We start from the raw sequence: 17598 nt of genomic DNA, 5'->3' as shown, positions 1-17598 counted from the left end.
ACAACGACAAAAAGAAACAATCTCCTCGTTTTGTACCAACACTCCAAACAAAGAGATTCTTCCCCATCCCCCACCTCTCTCATCTCCCCTACTCCTGGGGGGTTCTTTATTCCCAACCCCAAAGCCACACAATTCTGGTTTGCCAAAATGGCTGACAGAGCACAACTGGAATGTGTGTGTGTGTTTGTGCGCACGCGCATGTGTGGGTACTTGAGGCTGAGAGTGGAAGCAAACAAGATAGGATATGGTCAGCAGATGGGGGCTTTCAGGAGCCTTTAGCCCTGAGTCCAATGCCATGCCCAGATAAGCCTTGGAGATAAGCAGAATATCATAAGATTTTTATCCATGTCGGGAAGGGCTTCCTGCTCTGCCTCCACCTTCGTCCAAGTCTGCCTACACTTCCATCATTATGGACTCATTCTTTCAGCAGAGTAACTGGATAAGTCTTTCTTAGTCATTAACACCTGAGTCTGAATAAGCTTCTCAATTTCCTTCTCTGAAAGCCAGTTTAATTGGGGGATGGGGGGAAACTAGGTTAACTCTGGAGTTCTGCATGAACATAATATTGATTTGTATTTCTTTAGAATTTGAGGCCTTACACAGAGACTTCTTCTGGGTACATAGAAAGTTATGTAAAGATTATGACCTCCTCACTAGAGTGTGAAGCAATGGATACAGTGCTGGGCCTCTGGAGTCAGGAAGACTCATATTTGTGAGTTCAAATCTTACCTCAGACATTTACTAGCTGTGTGACCCTGGGTGAGTCACTTAACCCTGTTTGCCTCAATTTCTTCATGTATAAAATGAGCTGGAGAAAGAAATGGCAAACCACTACAATATCTCTGCCAAGAAAACCCCAAATGGGGTCATGAAGACTCGGACATGATTGAAATGGCTGAACAACAACAATGACGACACGAGAGTGTAAGCTCCTTGAGAGCAGGTGAGGCTGGACAAAGGATGGGAGTCTAGAAGGTTCCTTGCAGGAACGGACATCAGAGGAAACTAAGGCCCAGAGCAGTCAAGACGCAGTCTTGGAGTGGCAGAGCTGGGATTCAAACTCAGACTTCTCTGCTCTGAGCCCACCATCATATCACCAATGTGAAAAGGTGCGAGTGCTTGGTCTACAAAGGACCGCTCTTCCTCCCAGGTCCTCAGCGAGGGGACCTCTGAGCTATGGGGAGGAGAGGGCCTGGCATCTCCTTCCTCCCCCCAGCCTCACTGCCTCAGGTCTGCCGTTATCTTCAAGAGGAAGGTACAGGCCCCAACAAGAAGCTCTAATGTCTGTTCCCACAAAGAGTGGCCCAAACTTCCTTCCTGCCTGCCTCACCTGTTCTCAAGGAGCTTACAGTCTAGTGAAGGGACCCAACAGACCTGCAAATCAAGTAATGAGGTACAGTGAAAAAAGTACTCAATCTGAAATCAGGAAAGCTGGGTTTGAATCCCACCTCTGCCCTTTACTGCATGTGTGATGTTGGTGAAGTCACTTAACCAGTTTGGGCCTCAGTTTCCCTGTTTGTTAAATTTGGGTGTTGAGCTAGGTGACCTCTAAGATGACCTTTAGAGCCCTAAATCTATGATCCTATGACTTCCTGAGATCAAAAAGGAAGAGAGTAATTAAAGAAGAGAGAAAAGATACCCCCGGTTTCTGCCTTTACACCTCACTATCTCCCATCTCCCACAACCAATCTGCTGCTAAGGTCAATAGAGTTTATCTTTGCAGCATCTCTCCAGTGAACTTCCCTCTCTCCTCTGACCCTGCCACTGCTCTAGGACAGACCCTCATCCCTCATGCCTGGGCTATTGCAATAGCTGCCTGTCTCAAGTCTCCCCACTCCGGTCTATCCTACATTCAGACAAGTAAGTCATTTTCCCATAATGCATGTGACCACTCCTCACCCACTATAAAATCCACTGACTTCCTATTGTCTCCAGGAGCAGATGAAAAAACGTTCTGTTTGGCACTCAAAGCCCTTTATAACCTAGCCTCCTCCCATCTTTCCAGTCTTATTACACACACTCTTCTATCCAGTGACACCAGCCCCCCTGGCTGCTCCATGAACAAGACAGTCCATCTCTCAGCTCTGGGCATTTTCTCTTATTGTCCCTCATACCTGGAATACCCTCCCTCCTCAGTTCCACCTACAGACTCTTCTGGCTTCCTTTAAATCCACCTAAAATCCCATCTTTTACTGGAAGCCTTCCCCAACCCTCTCAATTCTAGTGTCTTCCCTCTATTAATTATTTCCTATTTACCCTATATACATATACACGCATATGTGTATATGTATGTATATATTCATACATACATATGTGTGTATATGTATATATTTGTTTGCATGTTTCTCTCCCCCATGAGATTGCAGGCTCCTTGTCTCTTTTCCTATCCTGAGCACAGCACCTGGCATACAGTAGGTACTTAGTAGCTGTTCAGTGATTGGTATCAATACATTTAAAGCTCCAAAGTTTTCCTGGCTATCACCTTGTAATAAATATAGGATAATGCCTCATTTGTATATGAACAATCTAATGACTTGAAAGTGGAAGAGAAAAAGCTTTTATTTATTAAAAGCTGACAAAGTATGAATATGAAGAAGTAGTTTTCAAAAGCAAAGAATGTTAGGGAAGACCATTTTTGATTAGTAGTTGGAGAAGCAGGCCATTGGAGTCTCTCATCTCATCTGCAAGTAGCTTTGAAGACATGATAAAACTCACAAAATCCAAAAAAAAATACAACAATTTGGAAATTAAGATATGGTTAAATATTGATTATTGATTTCATAGGGGAGATTTGATGAATTTTTACCTCAAAGATGAAAGGTGAGTGACTGAGTACTAGGAAGGTCAGATTTAAGCCATTGAAAGAGATGAAGGAATTGAAGAACCAGGAGGAATTGAAAGGCAACTCTACTGGAATTCCTTGAAGAGACCAGAAACAAGTTCCTGATTCAATGAATTCATTGACAGGAAGCCTCAGTGTCAGCTCTTGCCATTCATCGCCCCCTTGAGTTTGAGATAGATGAAGTCTCTTAGAAATCTCTGTGTTCTTTCCTGCCTCTCTGGTTTAAGAGAGAAAGAACAAATGGGGAAAGACAGGTTATGCAGTTTCTTTACTGTACAGGAAGAGATGCTGAGATCTAACTGGATGATGTGGCATCCTGATAAGTGGCGATCTGGCTGGGCTTGTTTGTATGTCCCAGAAAGAGGCAGGCTGCTGAGCTTTGCAGATTTCTAACTGCTGGCTAATTTACCAGAGTAACCCTTTACCTGCACCCTTTTAAGGGTGACTGTGAGTTAAAAGAACTCTAATGCTTCATTGCTTGGAGAATTGAAGAAAAGATGTGCTTGGTTGGATAGTAATGAGAATCAGGTTGGAGGGCCTGAGCCAGTCCAAGGAAAGAGTGGGTATCCATACATCTTACCTGGGAGGCATGAGGTGCTACAGCGTGGGTGGCCACAAAATGTATCTATTATAATAGAATCATTGTTCTAGAGCTCCAAGGGACCTTAGAAGCCATGTAGTCCACTCCCTTCACTTTATAGGGAAGGAACTGACACCCAGGGAGATTAAATGATTTGTCACAGGCAATAAACATCAAGGGTAAGATTTGAACCCAGGACTTATAATTCAAGAACCAGTATTTTTTTCTACAGAGACGTGAGTAAATTAGATATGAGATGATAAAAACTGCAAAGGGGACTTTTAGGTGGAACTGAGAGGGTAAGATCATTGTGACTTGGTGCCCAAGCAAGTAGATGGGGACATAGCTGGGTTGGGACAAACATAGAATGTGACTCCTTCCAGGGCTTGTCCATCTTCCCTGACTTAGCAATGGGACACAGCCAATGCTGGGAAAACACTAGTGGATGCACTCTATTCTCCTTGTAGTAGCTTAGCTGGGATGGGAACTGAATTGGAGGTCCCTGGACCACCAGGTGGGGATAGCATGAAGCTTTGGATTTCTGACCCAGTGAGATCAAGTGACTTGCTAGAGGTCACATAGATAGTAGAAAGACCAAAAGTCAGACCAAAGTCCTCTGATTCTTTCTCTGGAAGCTGTGCTGGCCCGTAGGTACACATTTTACACTGTAATGAAACTGGACTACTGTGTCCTGGGACCTGACACCTTGCTTTTGCTCATACTGCTCCCTAGGAAAATATGCCCTTCCTTCCCCAACTTTATCTGTGGGACCCACCTTTTAAAGCCCCATTCAAATGTCTCCTCAAAGAAGCTATTGATATTCTCCACAGCAGATAATGACCTCTCCCTGTCTGTATCAGTACCCTCCCAGTATCCTCAGTCTGACACCCATCCAATGTTGTGAGGATCTAGTGAGATATTTGTAAAGTGCTTTGCAAATCTTAAAGCACTATGTAAATTGTAAAGAAATAAAAATATAAATTATATAAGCTATATAAATTATAAAAATAGTATGTATATATAAATAAAAATGAATAATATATAACAAACAAGATAAGCAAAAATAAGTAATATGCATATAAATGAATACATTTAAAATATAAATAAATTAAAGTACTATTATTACAAGAAAGAACACTGGTCTGTGCAAGTTGGACTATAAGGAAAGCTGAGTGCTACAGAATCAATGCTTTTGAATTGCAGTGCTGGAGAAGACTTTTGAGAACCCCTTGGACAGCAAGGAGATCAAATCAGTCAAGACTCAAAGAAATTAATTCAGGCTATTCACTGGAAGGTTAAATCCTGAAGCTGAAGCTTAAATACTTTGGCCACATAATGAAAAGATGGAACTCAATGGAAAAGACCCTAATGTTGGGGAAGACTAAAGGCCAAAGGAGAGGGGGATGGCAGAGGATGAGATAGATGGTCTTGGAAACAATGAACCAGAACTTGGACAGACTTTGAAAGATAGAGTCAGACAGAAGGGCCTGCAGTTGCTGTGGTCTATGGGGTCACAAAGAGTTGGACAGGACTTGGAGTCAGAACATCTGGGGCAGGGGAATGGGGAAGAAGCTTAGTTCTATACTGTTTATGTGACCTTGGTTAAGTCACATAACTTTTTGAGCTGCCTCTGAAAATGTGGAAGTTGTTCTAGATGCCTTCCAAGGTTCCTCTCTATTCTAAATCATCTGATCCTTATACCATCATCTCCATGAGGATAGGAGACCTGTGTATTTCATCTAAATTTTGTATTTCTCCCCAATATTGAGCATGGTTCTTCCCAGTCCTTAATAAGTATTTGCTGAATGAATAAATGAACGAATGAACTCTAGGGTCGGGGTTTGCTTCTTGCTAGTCCTTCCCCACCTGGGGCTACTTCCTTCCAGTTTTTCTTACCTTCCCACTTGTAATCCAAGGAAATATTTCTCAGGCATGAAGTTTCTTTGAATAAAGAGCAGACATCTCCCCAGCAAAGGGGAAATAAAAGCCAAGAAAAAGGGTGAATTACCCAAGGCCACATAGTGAGAGGAGAAGAGTACCTGGGAAGAGAATGTAGAAATAGGAGGCCTCCTCAGGCTCCCCATTCTGTCCCCATTGGGATACGTGGGAGAGTTTCCCTTGAACTTGGCCCCATCTCAATCTCATCTATTCTGTTTCCCCGGCCTCCAGGACAAATGAAGCCCCTTTGGCCTGCTGCCTCCCTTCCTCACTCTCTTCCCCTCATCCTGCACTTTCCATTTTAATGAAAGAACCTATAAAAAGTCTAGAGAATGCAGCCAGTAGCAATTAAATATTATCCGCAGCTGCAAACCACTGGGGGCCTGAACATGGAGCTGGGAAGGCAAATATGCAGTGGTTTTATGGTGAGGAAGGGGACTGGGGAGAATTGAAGAAAGGGGAGGCACAGGGTGGAAAGGAGGCTCAGGAGGAGGGGCAGGCTAGGAGGAGCAATCGTGTGGTCTTGGGTCCTCCAAGGAGTGAGACTGGGGAAATCTTTGAGTGGCTGGGCCCCTGGGCCTTCGACCTCTCTGTACCCTTTTCCCCCGCTGACCCGACTTCTTGACCCCAGCTCTTCTTGACCTTTTTCAGTGTTCTCCTGCCTCTCAGTGCCAAAGCCAGGAATCCAGCAAAGTCCCTCAGGTCACACCTAGAGGCAGGCAGTCCAGGGATGTCCCTTTGTCTCCCTCTTGGGCTGGGCAAATGGGAGGCAGTTAACGCAGTAGCTTTCTCCCATTCTTCCCAAGCATCATAAGATCAAGAGTTGTAAGAGATCTTAGAGATTGTCCAGTCCAGAGGTAGGGAACCTTTCGGCCTTCAGGGCACACATGGCCTTTGAGGTCCTTGGGTGCAGCCTTTTGACTGAGTCCAAGTTGTGCAGAACAAATCCTTTTACTAAGGGGATCTGTTCTGTGAAGTTTGGATTCAGTCAAAGGGCTGCACTTGAGGACCTAGAGGGCCACGAGGCCTCAAGGCCACAAGTTCCTCACCCCTGTCCAGTCCAAACTCCTCATTTGAAATAGTTTGATTAGCTGAATCAACTAGTCATTCCAAGAATGTAGTTATTAATCAAATGCATGTTAAGCTAAACTGATCCATTGTTTGACTAAATCAACTGGATTTTTTTCAATGAACTGGCCAAATATTTGAATCTAATAGGTGAACATAGTGTGTAGATAACCTGGCCACCATTTGGGGAATTCGAGTATGACAGAGAGCCTGAGAAAAGGGACTTTCCTGGAACAAAGAAAGTCAGAATCTGAGATCTCTGGCCAGGCTCCTATATCCAGGGTGGGACTTTCTCTGCTCTGGAGGCAGGACAAGTATCCAAGATAGTGATCCAAGGGTGGGAGCTCCTAAATGGTCAAAGTTTTTTTTGGGGAAAAAAAAAAACAGCAGGAAGCTTCAAGGTACCTTCATGGCCATTGGTATAAATGGGGAAAGTCTTCATATGCTTAGGGTAGACACCTCACTAACTCACCAACAGACTTTGCAGGTACTGGTACCTTCAAGATGGCAGGGCTGGCTTAAAAATGTCTTATTTGCTTTCTGGGGCTCATGTGGGTATGTGAGTAGATGGTAGGTAAACAGGGGCATGCATATGGTAGGTGCTTAATAAGTGCTTATGGAAGCACGAGAATCATCACCATGAGCATTGATCACCATCACCATCATCAAAGAATAAAGCATAAACTCCTTGACTGACAAGGTCCTCAATGATGGAGGGTTCAAACCCAGCCTCTACTACTTACTAGCTATGATTTTGGCCAAGTCACTTCACCTATGGGCCTCATTTTAATGATCAGTAAGTAAAATCTCACTTCCAAAGCCTATAATCCTTTAAGTTTCAACCTACTTTTCCAGTCTCACCCCAGACTGCTCCCTATCCCACAGTCTTTATGTTCTAGGCAAACTGGATGACTTCTCACGACCAAATCTCAACTTCCCTTCCATCATTTCTTGCCTTTGCTCTTACTATTCACCATGTGTGGAAGGGACTGTATCCTTCTCTGCTCCCCATCCCCCTCTGCCATCTGCTGAAGTCTCTTTCTTCCCTTCAAAACCCAACTCAGTTTTTACTTCTTCCATCAAGTCTTCTATAATTCTTTGCCCCTCTCCCAAGGTGAAAGTCATCTCTCTGTTCTCAAATCCTTATGGAACTTTGCCCAGACTTCTCCTTTGTAGATGTCTCACTCTCTCCCCTATATTATACTTTGTATGGGCATTTTCCCCCACTAGATGGAAAATTCATTAAGAGGGGCTGTTGTATACATACACACACACATATGTATATATATGCATAATGTAGGACTGAGTTATGTGGATTGTTCAAGTAGGACTAGCCCCTCTGGTGTGAGGGCTTGCTGAGCCCTTTCAAGGCAGCTCATCCACTTTTGGTATCTACTTAGCACACAACTCTCACCTGTGGCTCCAACCAGCTGTAGCATGTGTAGTGGCCACACCCCATGAAACTGTCTCAGCAGATGGTTTAGACCAAGTGAGAGTAACCAAGCTGTTGGTGAGTTAGTGGGGTGTCTACACCAAGCATGTGAAGACTTTCCCCATTTATACCAATGGCCATGAAGGTGCCTTGAAGCAGGCAGTGTGGAATGCTTAGAACTCAGTTAGACATTGAAGCCAAGGTCATCCACTGTATCCCCGGCAATCGTCAGTCATCCTGACTTTTGTCTTTCCATTGGATTCCAATGACTCTGAAAGTGTGATGACTTTGCTCAACTTTGCCTCATTTAAACTGAATTCACACCAAGTCAAGACATCACCTGTGCTGTCAGAGGTCCTCTTCCTAAGCACAGGTTTGTACAAGAATGTGTGGAACCCCTACCTTCTCTCCCATGGTAGTAAAGATGTCTATTTACAAATATCCAGATATCCTTTTTATATCCTAGAGATATTTTTGGAGAAAGTATATATATATTGTAAGGATGTGGGCAAGGTGTCCAGGACCTCATGGCCTCTCATGGATTACTGCAATGGCCTTCCAACTGCTCTCCTGGTTTCATCTCTCCCTGCTCTGATTCATCCTCTGCTCAGCTGCCAAAATGTTTTTCTAATGTTTTCGTAAGCTCATGTCATCCCCTACTCAAAAAACTCTGGGGGCTCCCCATTATCTCTAGCATCAAATATAAATTCCTATGTTTGACATTGAAAGCTCCTTTTGACTTTCATAGTCTTTTTTTTTAATCAAGTTCTGAAAAATTAACAAGCATTTATTTTTTCTCCTTTCTACCCCACCCTCCCAGAGTAAAAAAAAACTCACACCCTTGCAACATATATTCAGTCACACAAAAGAAATTTCCACCTGGCAGATGCCCAGAAACGTGTGTCTCATTTACCACATTTAGTCCATCACCTATCAGGTGTGCATTGATTGAATGTTGATTGGTCATTGCATTGATCAGAGTTCTTGAGTCTTTCATTGTCATTCATTTAAATTTTTAGTATATCAATGGTCTTCCTATTAGAATGTGAACTACCTGAGGGCAGGTACTGTTTTGGGGGGTTTATTTTTTTGCTTTTCTTTTTACATTCTACTACCCTTCCTGAACTCAGTGACCTTGCTACACTGGCCTGTTTGTTCTTCCTTGCATAGGACACTTGTGCCTTTGCACTGGCTACCTCCCATGACTCCTTCCTCATTTCTCTCCTCATTTTCCTGACTTCCTTTCAGACTTAGCTGAAATCCCACCTCCTGCAGCCTTTCCCACCTACTAGTGCCTTCCCTTCTGAGATTGCCTTCTAACCCCTCTATACCTAGCATGTATGCACCTATGTCTTTATATTGTCTTCCTTATTAGAATGTGAGTTACCTGAGAGCAGGGACTTTTTTTTTCGATTTTCTTTGTATCCTTCCAACTTCTCATAGTGTCTGACTTAAGAAATGAAGTAGTGGACATTTAAATGTTATTTAGTAAAAAGCTTAATAAATGTAGTAAGCATTTAATAAATGTTTTAGTAGGAAGTGTAATAAATATAATAGCATGTGTTTAATAAATGTTTAGTAGAAAGCTTAATAAGTGTAATAGCAAGCATTTAATAAATGCTTTAGTAGAAACTGTAATAAATGTAATAGCATGTGTTTAATGAATGTTTAATAGAAAGCTTAATAAATATAATATTAGGCATTCAATAAATGCTTGTTGCTGAACCGACTTTGATGGCTGCTTTAGAGGAAGTGGAGCTTGGGCCTTTGGCGGGGGGGTGTCGTGGTGCTGCATGCTTTATTGAGGTCCCGTGGAAGCCCTGGTAGCCCTGGCAGGATTTGGGGGCATGATTTCTACAGCCCCTCGTCTGGGCTCTTCTGGCTTACTCTTTCCACCCAACCTCTGAAATAGGCAGTGGCTGGGAGCATGACAAGAGCTATGTCCACTAACCCATCCCCCCTGCTTTGGCAGGGCCCCACCTCTTTCCATCATGGGATCTGAGGTCTAGAGCTAGGAGGGACCTCAGAGACCATCCAGTCCAGACCCCTTGTTTTACAACTCAGGAAGTGGAGGAGGGAGAACAAGCATTTATATAGAACCTACTATGTGCCAGCTACTGTCAAACAATTTCTTACATATATTATCTCCCCATGACAACTCTGTGAGGTAGGTGTTATTATTATTCCCATTTTGCAGTTCAGGAAACTGAGGCAAACAGAGGTGAAGTGACTTGCCCAGGGTCTCACATCTAGGAAGTGTCTAAGGCTGAATTTGAACTCAGATCTTCCTGATTCCAGGCCCAGTAATGGAGCCCCTCATGCAAGATCACAGAAGTTGTAAACAACAGGGGTGGGCATTTGAACCCAAGTTCACTGACTCTAGAGACAGTTAGTTCTCTTTCCTGTCAGAGGAGCACAATCACTTCTTAAATATTTCCCTCTCTGTACTTGGGGCCAGTGGCCTTCCTGGTTTCTCTGTGGTTGTTTATTCCGTGTTTCTTGCCCATTAAGATAACTCAATTAGTGGCCCAGGGAATAGGTCATTAGTGGCAGTGCTTCCTGGAATCCCTCTCCCACCACTGACCTCCTCGGTCCTGGAATCCCATCGAGGGAACACTGCACATCTGCACTGAATTACACTACCTCTGTCCAGTGTTCCCTTGTCCCTGCCCTGCCCGAAGGCCTCACTGCTCTCTCTTGATAGACCCCTGCCTCCGTTCTCTGGGTCTTCAGGGAGCATGCGAGGCAATTTGTGGGCTCCAGCTGGACTCCAACCAAATGCTTCCCCAAAGGCCCGTTCTAGTTCTCGAAGACTCCACCATTAAGTCTTCATTCTTTTGGGTTAAGGGATTACCTTCTCTCCAATTTCATCCTTGAAAACACACTCCTCCCTTTAATGGAGAATATGCTGGAGAACTGAATCATCGGACTGCGGGGTTGCTGAGCTGGAAGGACTGGCAGGGATCGTTCAGTATCACTCCCTCATTTACCATCCCAGCAGCTCGATGTAAGGGACAGCTCGGGGTGGCGGAGAGACCTCTGAGCTTGCAATGGGGCGCTTCTGAGCTGCATAGCCCTACTCTGATGGATGCTGAAGGGCAGATTAGCTGACCCGAGTCTTCTACTTCACACGGCTGCTGTGAGCGTCCCATGAGAAAAAACAGATGCAAAGTGCTTAGCAGATTTTTAAAGGTCTTATTATCGTTGATGTTAATTATTACCCAGGGAGAAACTGCTGGAAATGATACACTCAGAGTCACCCAGGGAGTTCAGAATGCAGAGCTGGGACAAAACCCGGCTCTCCTGATTCACTGTCAGGCGCCTTTTCTAATCATCTCTGCAATATATCCATTCACACACTAACTTCTCTTAACTCAGCTGCTTTCCCTCATCTAATTATTTCCTATTTATCCAGTATGTAGTTTGTTTTGTATTTGTTTTCATCTTGTCTCTCCTGTTTGATTGTAAGCCCCTCTAAGCCCCTGGAGGGCAGGGACTGTCTTTTATCAGATGTTGTTCAGTCATTTCAGCTGTGTCTAACTCTTTGTGACCCCATTTGGGATTTTCTTGGCAAAGATAAGAGTGATTTGCCATTTTGTTCTCTGGCTTGTTTTACAGATGACGAGATTGAAGCAAACAGGGTTAAGTGACTTGCCCAGGGTCACACAGCTAGTAAGTGTCTGAGGTCAGATTTGAACTCTGACTCCAGCTGTGGTGTTCTATCCACTGTACTACCTAGCTACTCCACAGTACAGCACATAGTAGGTGCTTAATAAATATTTGTTGAATTGAACTGAATTGAATGCTGCCTGCCCCCTTCTTTGTTGTTGATGCCATCTCCAAAACATTCTCCCACCTTCTCTATTGACTTTAGCTCCTGGCTCACAGTCTTCCTGTCCCGTCATCATCTCCCAATCATCTTCAAAGTCTTCACTATTCATGCGTAATAAATGTTTGCTGTATCACAAAAAAATGAACAAAAAAACCCTTCAACATTCAAGTTGATAAGCCAGTTATCACCTTGCCCAGTCTGATTCACTGGAAAGAGCGCTACATCTAGAGTTGAGGGACTTAGGTTCAAATCCTGCCTGGGATACTTGTGACTTAGTGTAACCTCGTGTAATGGGAATGTAAATTTGTAAGATCTTCCCTGCCCCTAGGCTAAAGTGCACCTGGAGCCCAGGGTGGGAGGCTTGTTTTTCAGTAGATACTTCTTGATTGGCCAGTGAGTCAATAAGGTTGTCACATTCTCTGAGCCAGGAGAAGGCTATATAAGCCCTGATGTGTAGCTTTGTTTTGGGGCTCACTTTGAGAAGTGTTCTGTGATTTGATATGGATTCTGGGAAGCCGTTGTCCAGAGGGCCCCCTTTCCCCCCCCTTTGAAAAACCCAGATGTTGAAACCCAGATGTTGATTGGGTATGGATGTAATGGTTGGACAGTTTGAAATCTGTCTACTTGATCTGTTTCTGTCTTGATAATTCTGTCTGTATACTCTGAAGTTCGGGGTGCTGACCTCTTTCCCCTGAACTAGGTAAACAATACATGTTTGACTGATTAAAGTAAGCTTGTTAACCCATTTTGAGTTGCTTTCCTTTAACAAAGCAGATCCAAGAACCTGTGTTGGCAGCCACCCTGGGGATGCTTGGGGTGCTTGCTGCTACACCTTGGGAAAGTGGAATCTCTCTGGGCCTCAGTTTCCCCACCTGTAAAATGAGGAGCTAAGACTAGATGGCCCCCGAGTTCCCCTTCAGCTCTCAATCTGTATCATGACTACACAATTTCCAAATTTCCTCATCCCCATCGATGTTCTTCTCTGCTCTGTTCTTGCCATTTGCCAGCGCCCTTACACCTGAGCCCTCAATGTCTCACAGAACTGCAACCTCTCAAAGACCTAAAACTTCCAGCTGACACTTCTTTCTCATTCTGACCTCCAGTTCCTCGCCATCCTGCCTCCACTATTTTCCTTCTCCATCTCTGCCAACATGACTTCCATTCCCTACACATCCAACCTTGATCCCATGGTCTATTATTGCAGTGATTTAATATATATTAGTTTTTAATTATTTAATCTATATTACTAGAATCCATCCCAGAATCCCTGCCCCTATCATCTTCCCCTATTCCTGACCTACTAACCCATCATTTTCTGATTCCTCCATCCTGTGCTAAAGTTTATGATCATCCCCTCAAATCCGGGCTACCTTCACAAAACTGTACCCAGGGGACCAGTCTTTTCTTCCCAGACCCACAATAAACTGATTTGGTACCCCTTCCTCCCACTGTTCTCTTGGCTTATGCTCTAGGAGCTGGGGGAAGTACAGCCTGTGCCCTCCTTAGGACTCAGTCTTTACCCCAGTCACTCTTTCTTATGACCTTGACCTGTATAGGAGGACCCTGACCAAGTTCAGAGAACTTTCTGTGAGCTACACGATCTCTTTGTAGAATTGAGTAAATTAGTCATGGCAATTTGATAATCCCCGTGATGGGTTCCCCTTTTCCCTGCCAATGCTAACCCTGATGATTACAATTTATCACTGGTGTGGTCAGTGGAACCCACTTTGGGGAGAAACTCAGTCTGGGCATTATGGGGTAGAACAGTGGTGTCTCAAATAGAAACATGCCACTAAACCATGATAAGGATCCCTACGGGCCTCAGATTGACTTAGAAAACCACATATTAACGTCAATATTATCTGTGTTTTATTGTATTTTTTATTTTGATAAATATCTCCCAGTTGCATTTTAATATGATTTGGGCTGCATGGGATTATTGTGGGATACAAGCTGCTGCTAGGCCATGTTTGATCCCTCTGGGGTAGAAGGGGTTGGGAGGAGAAACAGAGAGACAGAGACAGAGAGAGATGGGGGGAGGGAGAAAGAGATAGCAACTAGGTGACACAGTGAAAGACTTGAGGGGTCAGGAAGACACCAGTTCAAATTTGGCCTCAGACACTTACAAGCTGTGTGACCCTGGGCAAATCATTTTACTGCTATCTGCCTCAGTTTCCTCATGTGTAAAATGAGGCTAAGTACTTATTTCACAGGGTTACTGTCAGACTCAAATGAGAAAGCACATGTTTTAAAGCTCTTTGTAAGTTTAAATCACCATAAATGTCATCTATCATTAATGAGAATGCATGACTTTTTTTTGAAAGACCCTATTTTGAAAGTTCAGGCACGGAACTACACATCACAAAGTACTGATCAGAAGGATGGTGTAAGAATCAGGAAGGAAAGGAAATAAGCATTTATCAAGTGTCTACTGTGTACCAGGCTAATGGCACAATTATTATAACTATTGTCTCATTTGATCCTCATAACAATCTGACAGATAAGGAAACTGAGGCAGACAGGGGTTAAGTGACTGCTCCAGGGTCACACAGCTAGTAAGTGTCCGAGATCAGATTTGAGCTCAGGTCTTTCTGATTCCAGGCCACTAGACACCAGATGCCTCTATAGAGATGCTGGGCAGAAGAGAAGCTGGATGAAGGTGGGAAAGAGTCCAGAAGGGCTTCCTGAAGGAGGAATCAGGTAACCTTTTGGTGGTTGGTGTGTAAATGAGGACAGAGGTTGAAAGAGATGGAGGGTGATTGCAAATGGCTTATGTGTGACCCTGAACAGAGTACTTGTTTCCTCCTCTATCAAGTGGAGATAATAACAACACCTTCCTCACTGGACCGTGAGGTTCAAGTGTCTGGCGAGAGCCTCCCAGAACATCAAACACTAAATCTATATGAAAACCCAAAGGGGGATGGAAAAAGCTCAGTTGAGCTGACCAAGGAATAATGGCAAGTGGAAAGGGCCTTAGCCTATGTGTCTGAAGGCCTGGATTCAAATCCCTCCTTTGCCCTTAACTGTGCCAACCTTGGGGAAGTGCCTTCCCCTCTCTAGGCTTTGGTTTCCTCCTCGGTTAAAATGAGGGGTTGAGCTAGAGTCTTGGATGGTGCCGAAGATCCTTTGATTCCACATTGTTCTCATAGCTCAGATGCATGATCCCATGAGTCTCTGGCTGTGAGTTTAAGATTCTGAACTCTGGGATGAGCTCGGTGACATGGGGGAGCAGGGGGAGAAAGCCTCCGCAGCTGTTCTGAAATGTGGGGAAATAATAAACTGGGGAATGTCTGAGCTCAGGGGAAAAAAATAACCCCAACAAAAAAGCCTCCTACTGGAGCGGCTGGCTTGTGTTTGTGCCTTTAATGAATTAAATAGAGGGCAGGCGGGTGTTTAATGTGGGGGGAACAGGGAGGCCTCAAGGGACCGTCGGAAGGAGAGATCTCAGTAGGAAGGAGTGAGCTCAGTAATGAGAAACAGGGGAACGGAGAGGGTGGGTGTGGCAGGCAGAAACTTGGAGGCATGGCTTGGGGTGGCCCCCTTCAGAGGGACTCTGAGCACTTTCCTCATCCCGCCTCCCAGCCCTCCCTGTTCCCATCTAGTCTTCTAGGCTCAGAAATATTTAACCCTGTTTGTCCCCTGGTTAGTGCACTGTGTCAGCAAGGTGAAGGTTGTGTGTTTGAGGTTCATTAGAGCCAGTTGCTTTTATACCCAGGAAGTTAAGACTGGAAGGTGCAAGACAGTTGCCTATCATCTATAAAATCATTGGTCTAGGTAGAGAGATAGGATGAAAGGATGGATGGATGGATGGATGGATGGATGGATGGATGGATGGATGGATGGATGGATGGACGGACAAAGATAAACAAAAGACAGAGAGAAAGATAGGTGACAGAAAAAGAAAGCAAAAGGTCCTGTCACCAATGAACACATAGCTAAGACTTTGGACAAATCTTTTCTCTAGGGGTCACTACTTTCTCCTCTATAAAATAAGGGAGTTGACTGAAGATGCACTCCAGTGGCCCCCCTTCCAGTTCCAACATTCTATGACTGATGTTAGATGTATCACATCACACTATAAACTCTTAATTCAAGAAAAGAGGCAGTAATAAAGTAGAAAAAGAGGATTAGTCTGGGAAAGGCTTCCTTGAGGAAGCTGGAGTACCTCCCTCCCCCCACCTCCTGGTCTTCCTTCTCTCCTCCTCCTAGATCAGCTGGCAGCTAATTTTTCAGAATTCTAGAGCCCGGCTAAACTCAATTCCATTTCTGAAAAAAGTCTGCTGCCCTCTTCTCCCAACCCCCTTAATTAAAACCATTGTTTTTCAAGACAGTTTTAATTAAAAAACAAACATGTTTTGCTAACTAATTTGGGGGCCGTGTTATGCAAACCAGAGCATCTCTACTTAAAAAACAACCTCCTGGGGGGCCGTTCCCCTAAGAAGTCTAAGAATTTCACCCCAAGTCTTGAGGACAGAGGGTGGGGTAAATGAGGCTACCGTACCATCCCCTTAAGCAGCTGTGAAGCTGATTTCTCTGCCTGTAGCTCAGGCTGTTACACCTGAACTTTAGCCCATCCAGGCCAGCTGGTGGCACGGATACCATTGCTGTCCCCAGTGAGAGTGACCCTTCTCCCTGGCAGTCATGCAACTCTCGATTCTTGTGCTGGGGTGAATGCACCCTAATATACATAATCAATCAAAGAGCATTCACCAAGAGCCTACTATGTACAGGCCCTGTTAGCAACAGGAGATCCAAGGATGAGTCAATCACAGCTCTCACTGTATTTTAACGAGAGAGACGAGTGCACATATAAACACATACAACATTATTATATAGTGAACAAATACCTACGTATACAAATAGGTTAAATACAAGGGCATCTGGGAAGGAAGGCACACACAGTGAAAGGATCAGGGGAAGACTGTTTGAATTGTGTCTTAAAAGGAAGGAAGAGATTCTGTTTTACAGGCATGTATCTACTCTTTGTGACCCCATCTGAGGTTTGCCCATCTAGGCAAAGATAAAAGGTGTAACGGTTTGTCATTTCCTGCTCTACCTCATTTTACAGATAAGGAAACGGAGGCAAATAGGGTTAAGTGACTTGCCCAGGGTCACACAACTAATAAGGATTTGAACTCACAAAGAGGTATCTTACTGACCCCAGACCCAGTGCTCCATTCACTGCACCACTGAGCTGTACCATTCTAGGAGTAGCCCCAGGATAAAATCCTGGTTGCTCTTTTCCAGTTACATCTTAGGCCTTTTCCTCCCCACACTAGACTGCATCCTCCTCCAATCATAACCTAAGCTCTAATTCTAGGTATGGGGCATGGCCAGTGCCAGGTTCAGAGGTAAGAGAAAGAGTATCATTGGTAAGGAGCCGGGAAAAGGCCCTTTTGGCTGCATTACTGATTTGGGGAGGGAGAGTAATGTCTGTAGTTGTTTGTCCTTCATTCTCAAAGAAAATCAATGACATGAGGAGGGTGATGTCTTGACTTTGCAAGTGAATTGGATTTAAGTGAGGCAGAACTGTGCAGTCACAAACCTCACTTTCTCCTTTGAGCCTTCTGGGTCCAGGGGCAAGATATAGTTCAGGACTACTGGAGGATGGAAGACCATGGCATTTTTAAACTAAGGTCTTTCCCAGGTCTCAGTTTGTGTGAGTCGAGGCCCTTTCAGTGATTAAGGCTAGGAAGCTGGAAAGATAGGTTGGGACCAGTGTGTGAAGGGCTTTTAAAAGCTCTGCAGGGGGTGGCCAGGTAGCACAGTGAGTAAGAGCACTGGCTCCAGTGTCTGGATGACCTGGGGATCGAGTCCAGGCTCAGATACTTAGCACCACACCCAGAAAAAACTGGACGTGTAACCTTGAGCAAGTTACTTAACCCCAACTGCTTTAAAAAAAAAAA

General features: G+C 44.3%; 1 protein-coding gene across 1 annotated transcript in view; it reads left to right on the top strand.

Annotated features, from left to right (window-relative positions):
• Nucleotides 1-908: 908 nt before the first annotated feature.
• LOC138166914 (serine protease 42-like) overlaps nucleotides 909-17598 on the top strand; it is a 47748-nt gene continuing 31058 nt past the window's right edge. The window contains exon 1 of the mRNA XM_069095400.1: nucleotides 909-943. Coding sequence (XP_068951501.1) covers nucleotides 909-943 — 35 coding nt within the window. The remainder of the gene's footprint in view (nucleotides 944-17598) is intronic.

The sequence above is a fragment of the Petaurus breviceps genome, unplaced genomic scaffold (assembly GCF_028583685.1).
Source record: "Petaurus breviceps papuanus isolate PSGF00001 unplaced genomic scaffold, PetGlider_PUasm1.0 227, whole genome shotgun sequence".
Lineage (NCBI taxonomy): Eukaryota > Metazoa > Chordata > Mammalia > Diprotodontia > Petauridae > Petaurus > Petaurus breviceps.
Note: the sequence above shows the minus strand (reverse complement) of the source record. Positions and strands in the feature narration are given on the sequence as shown.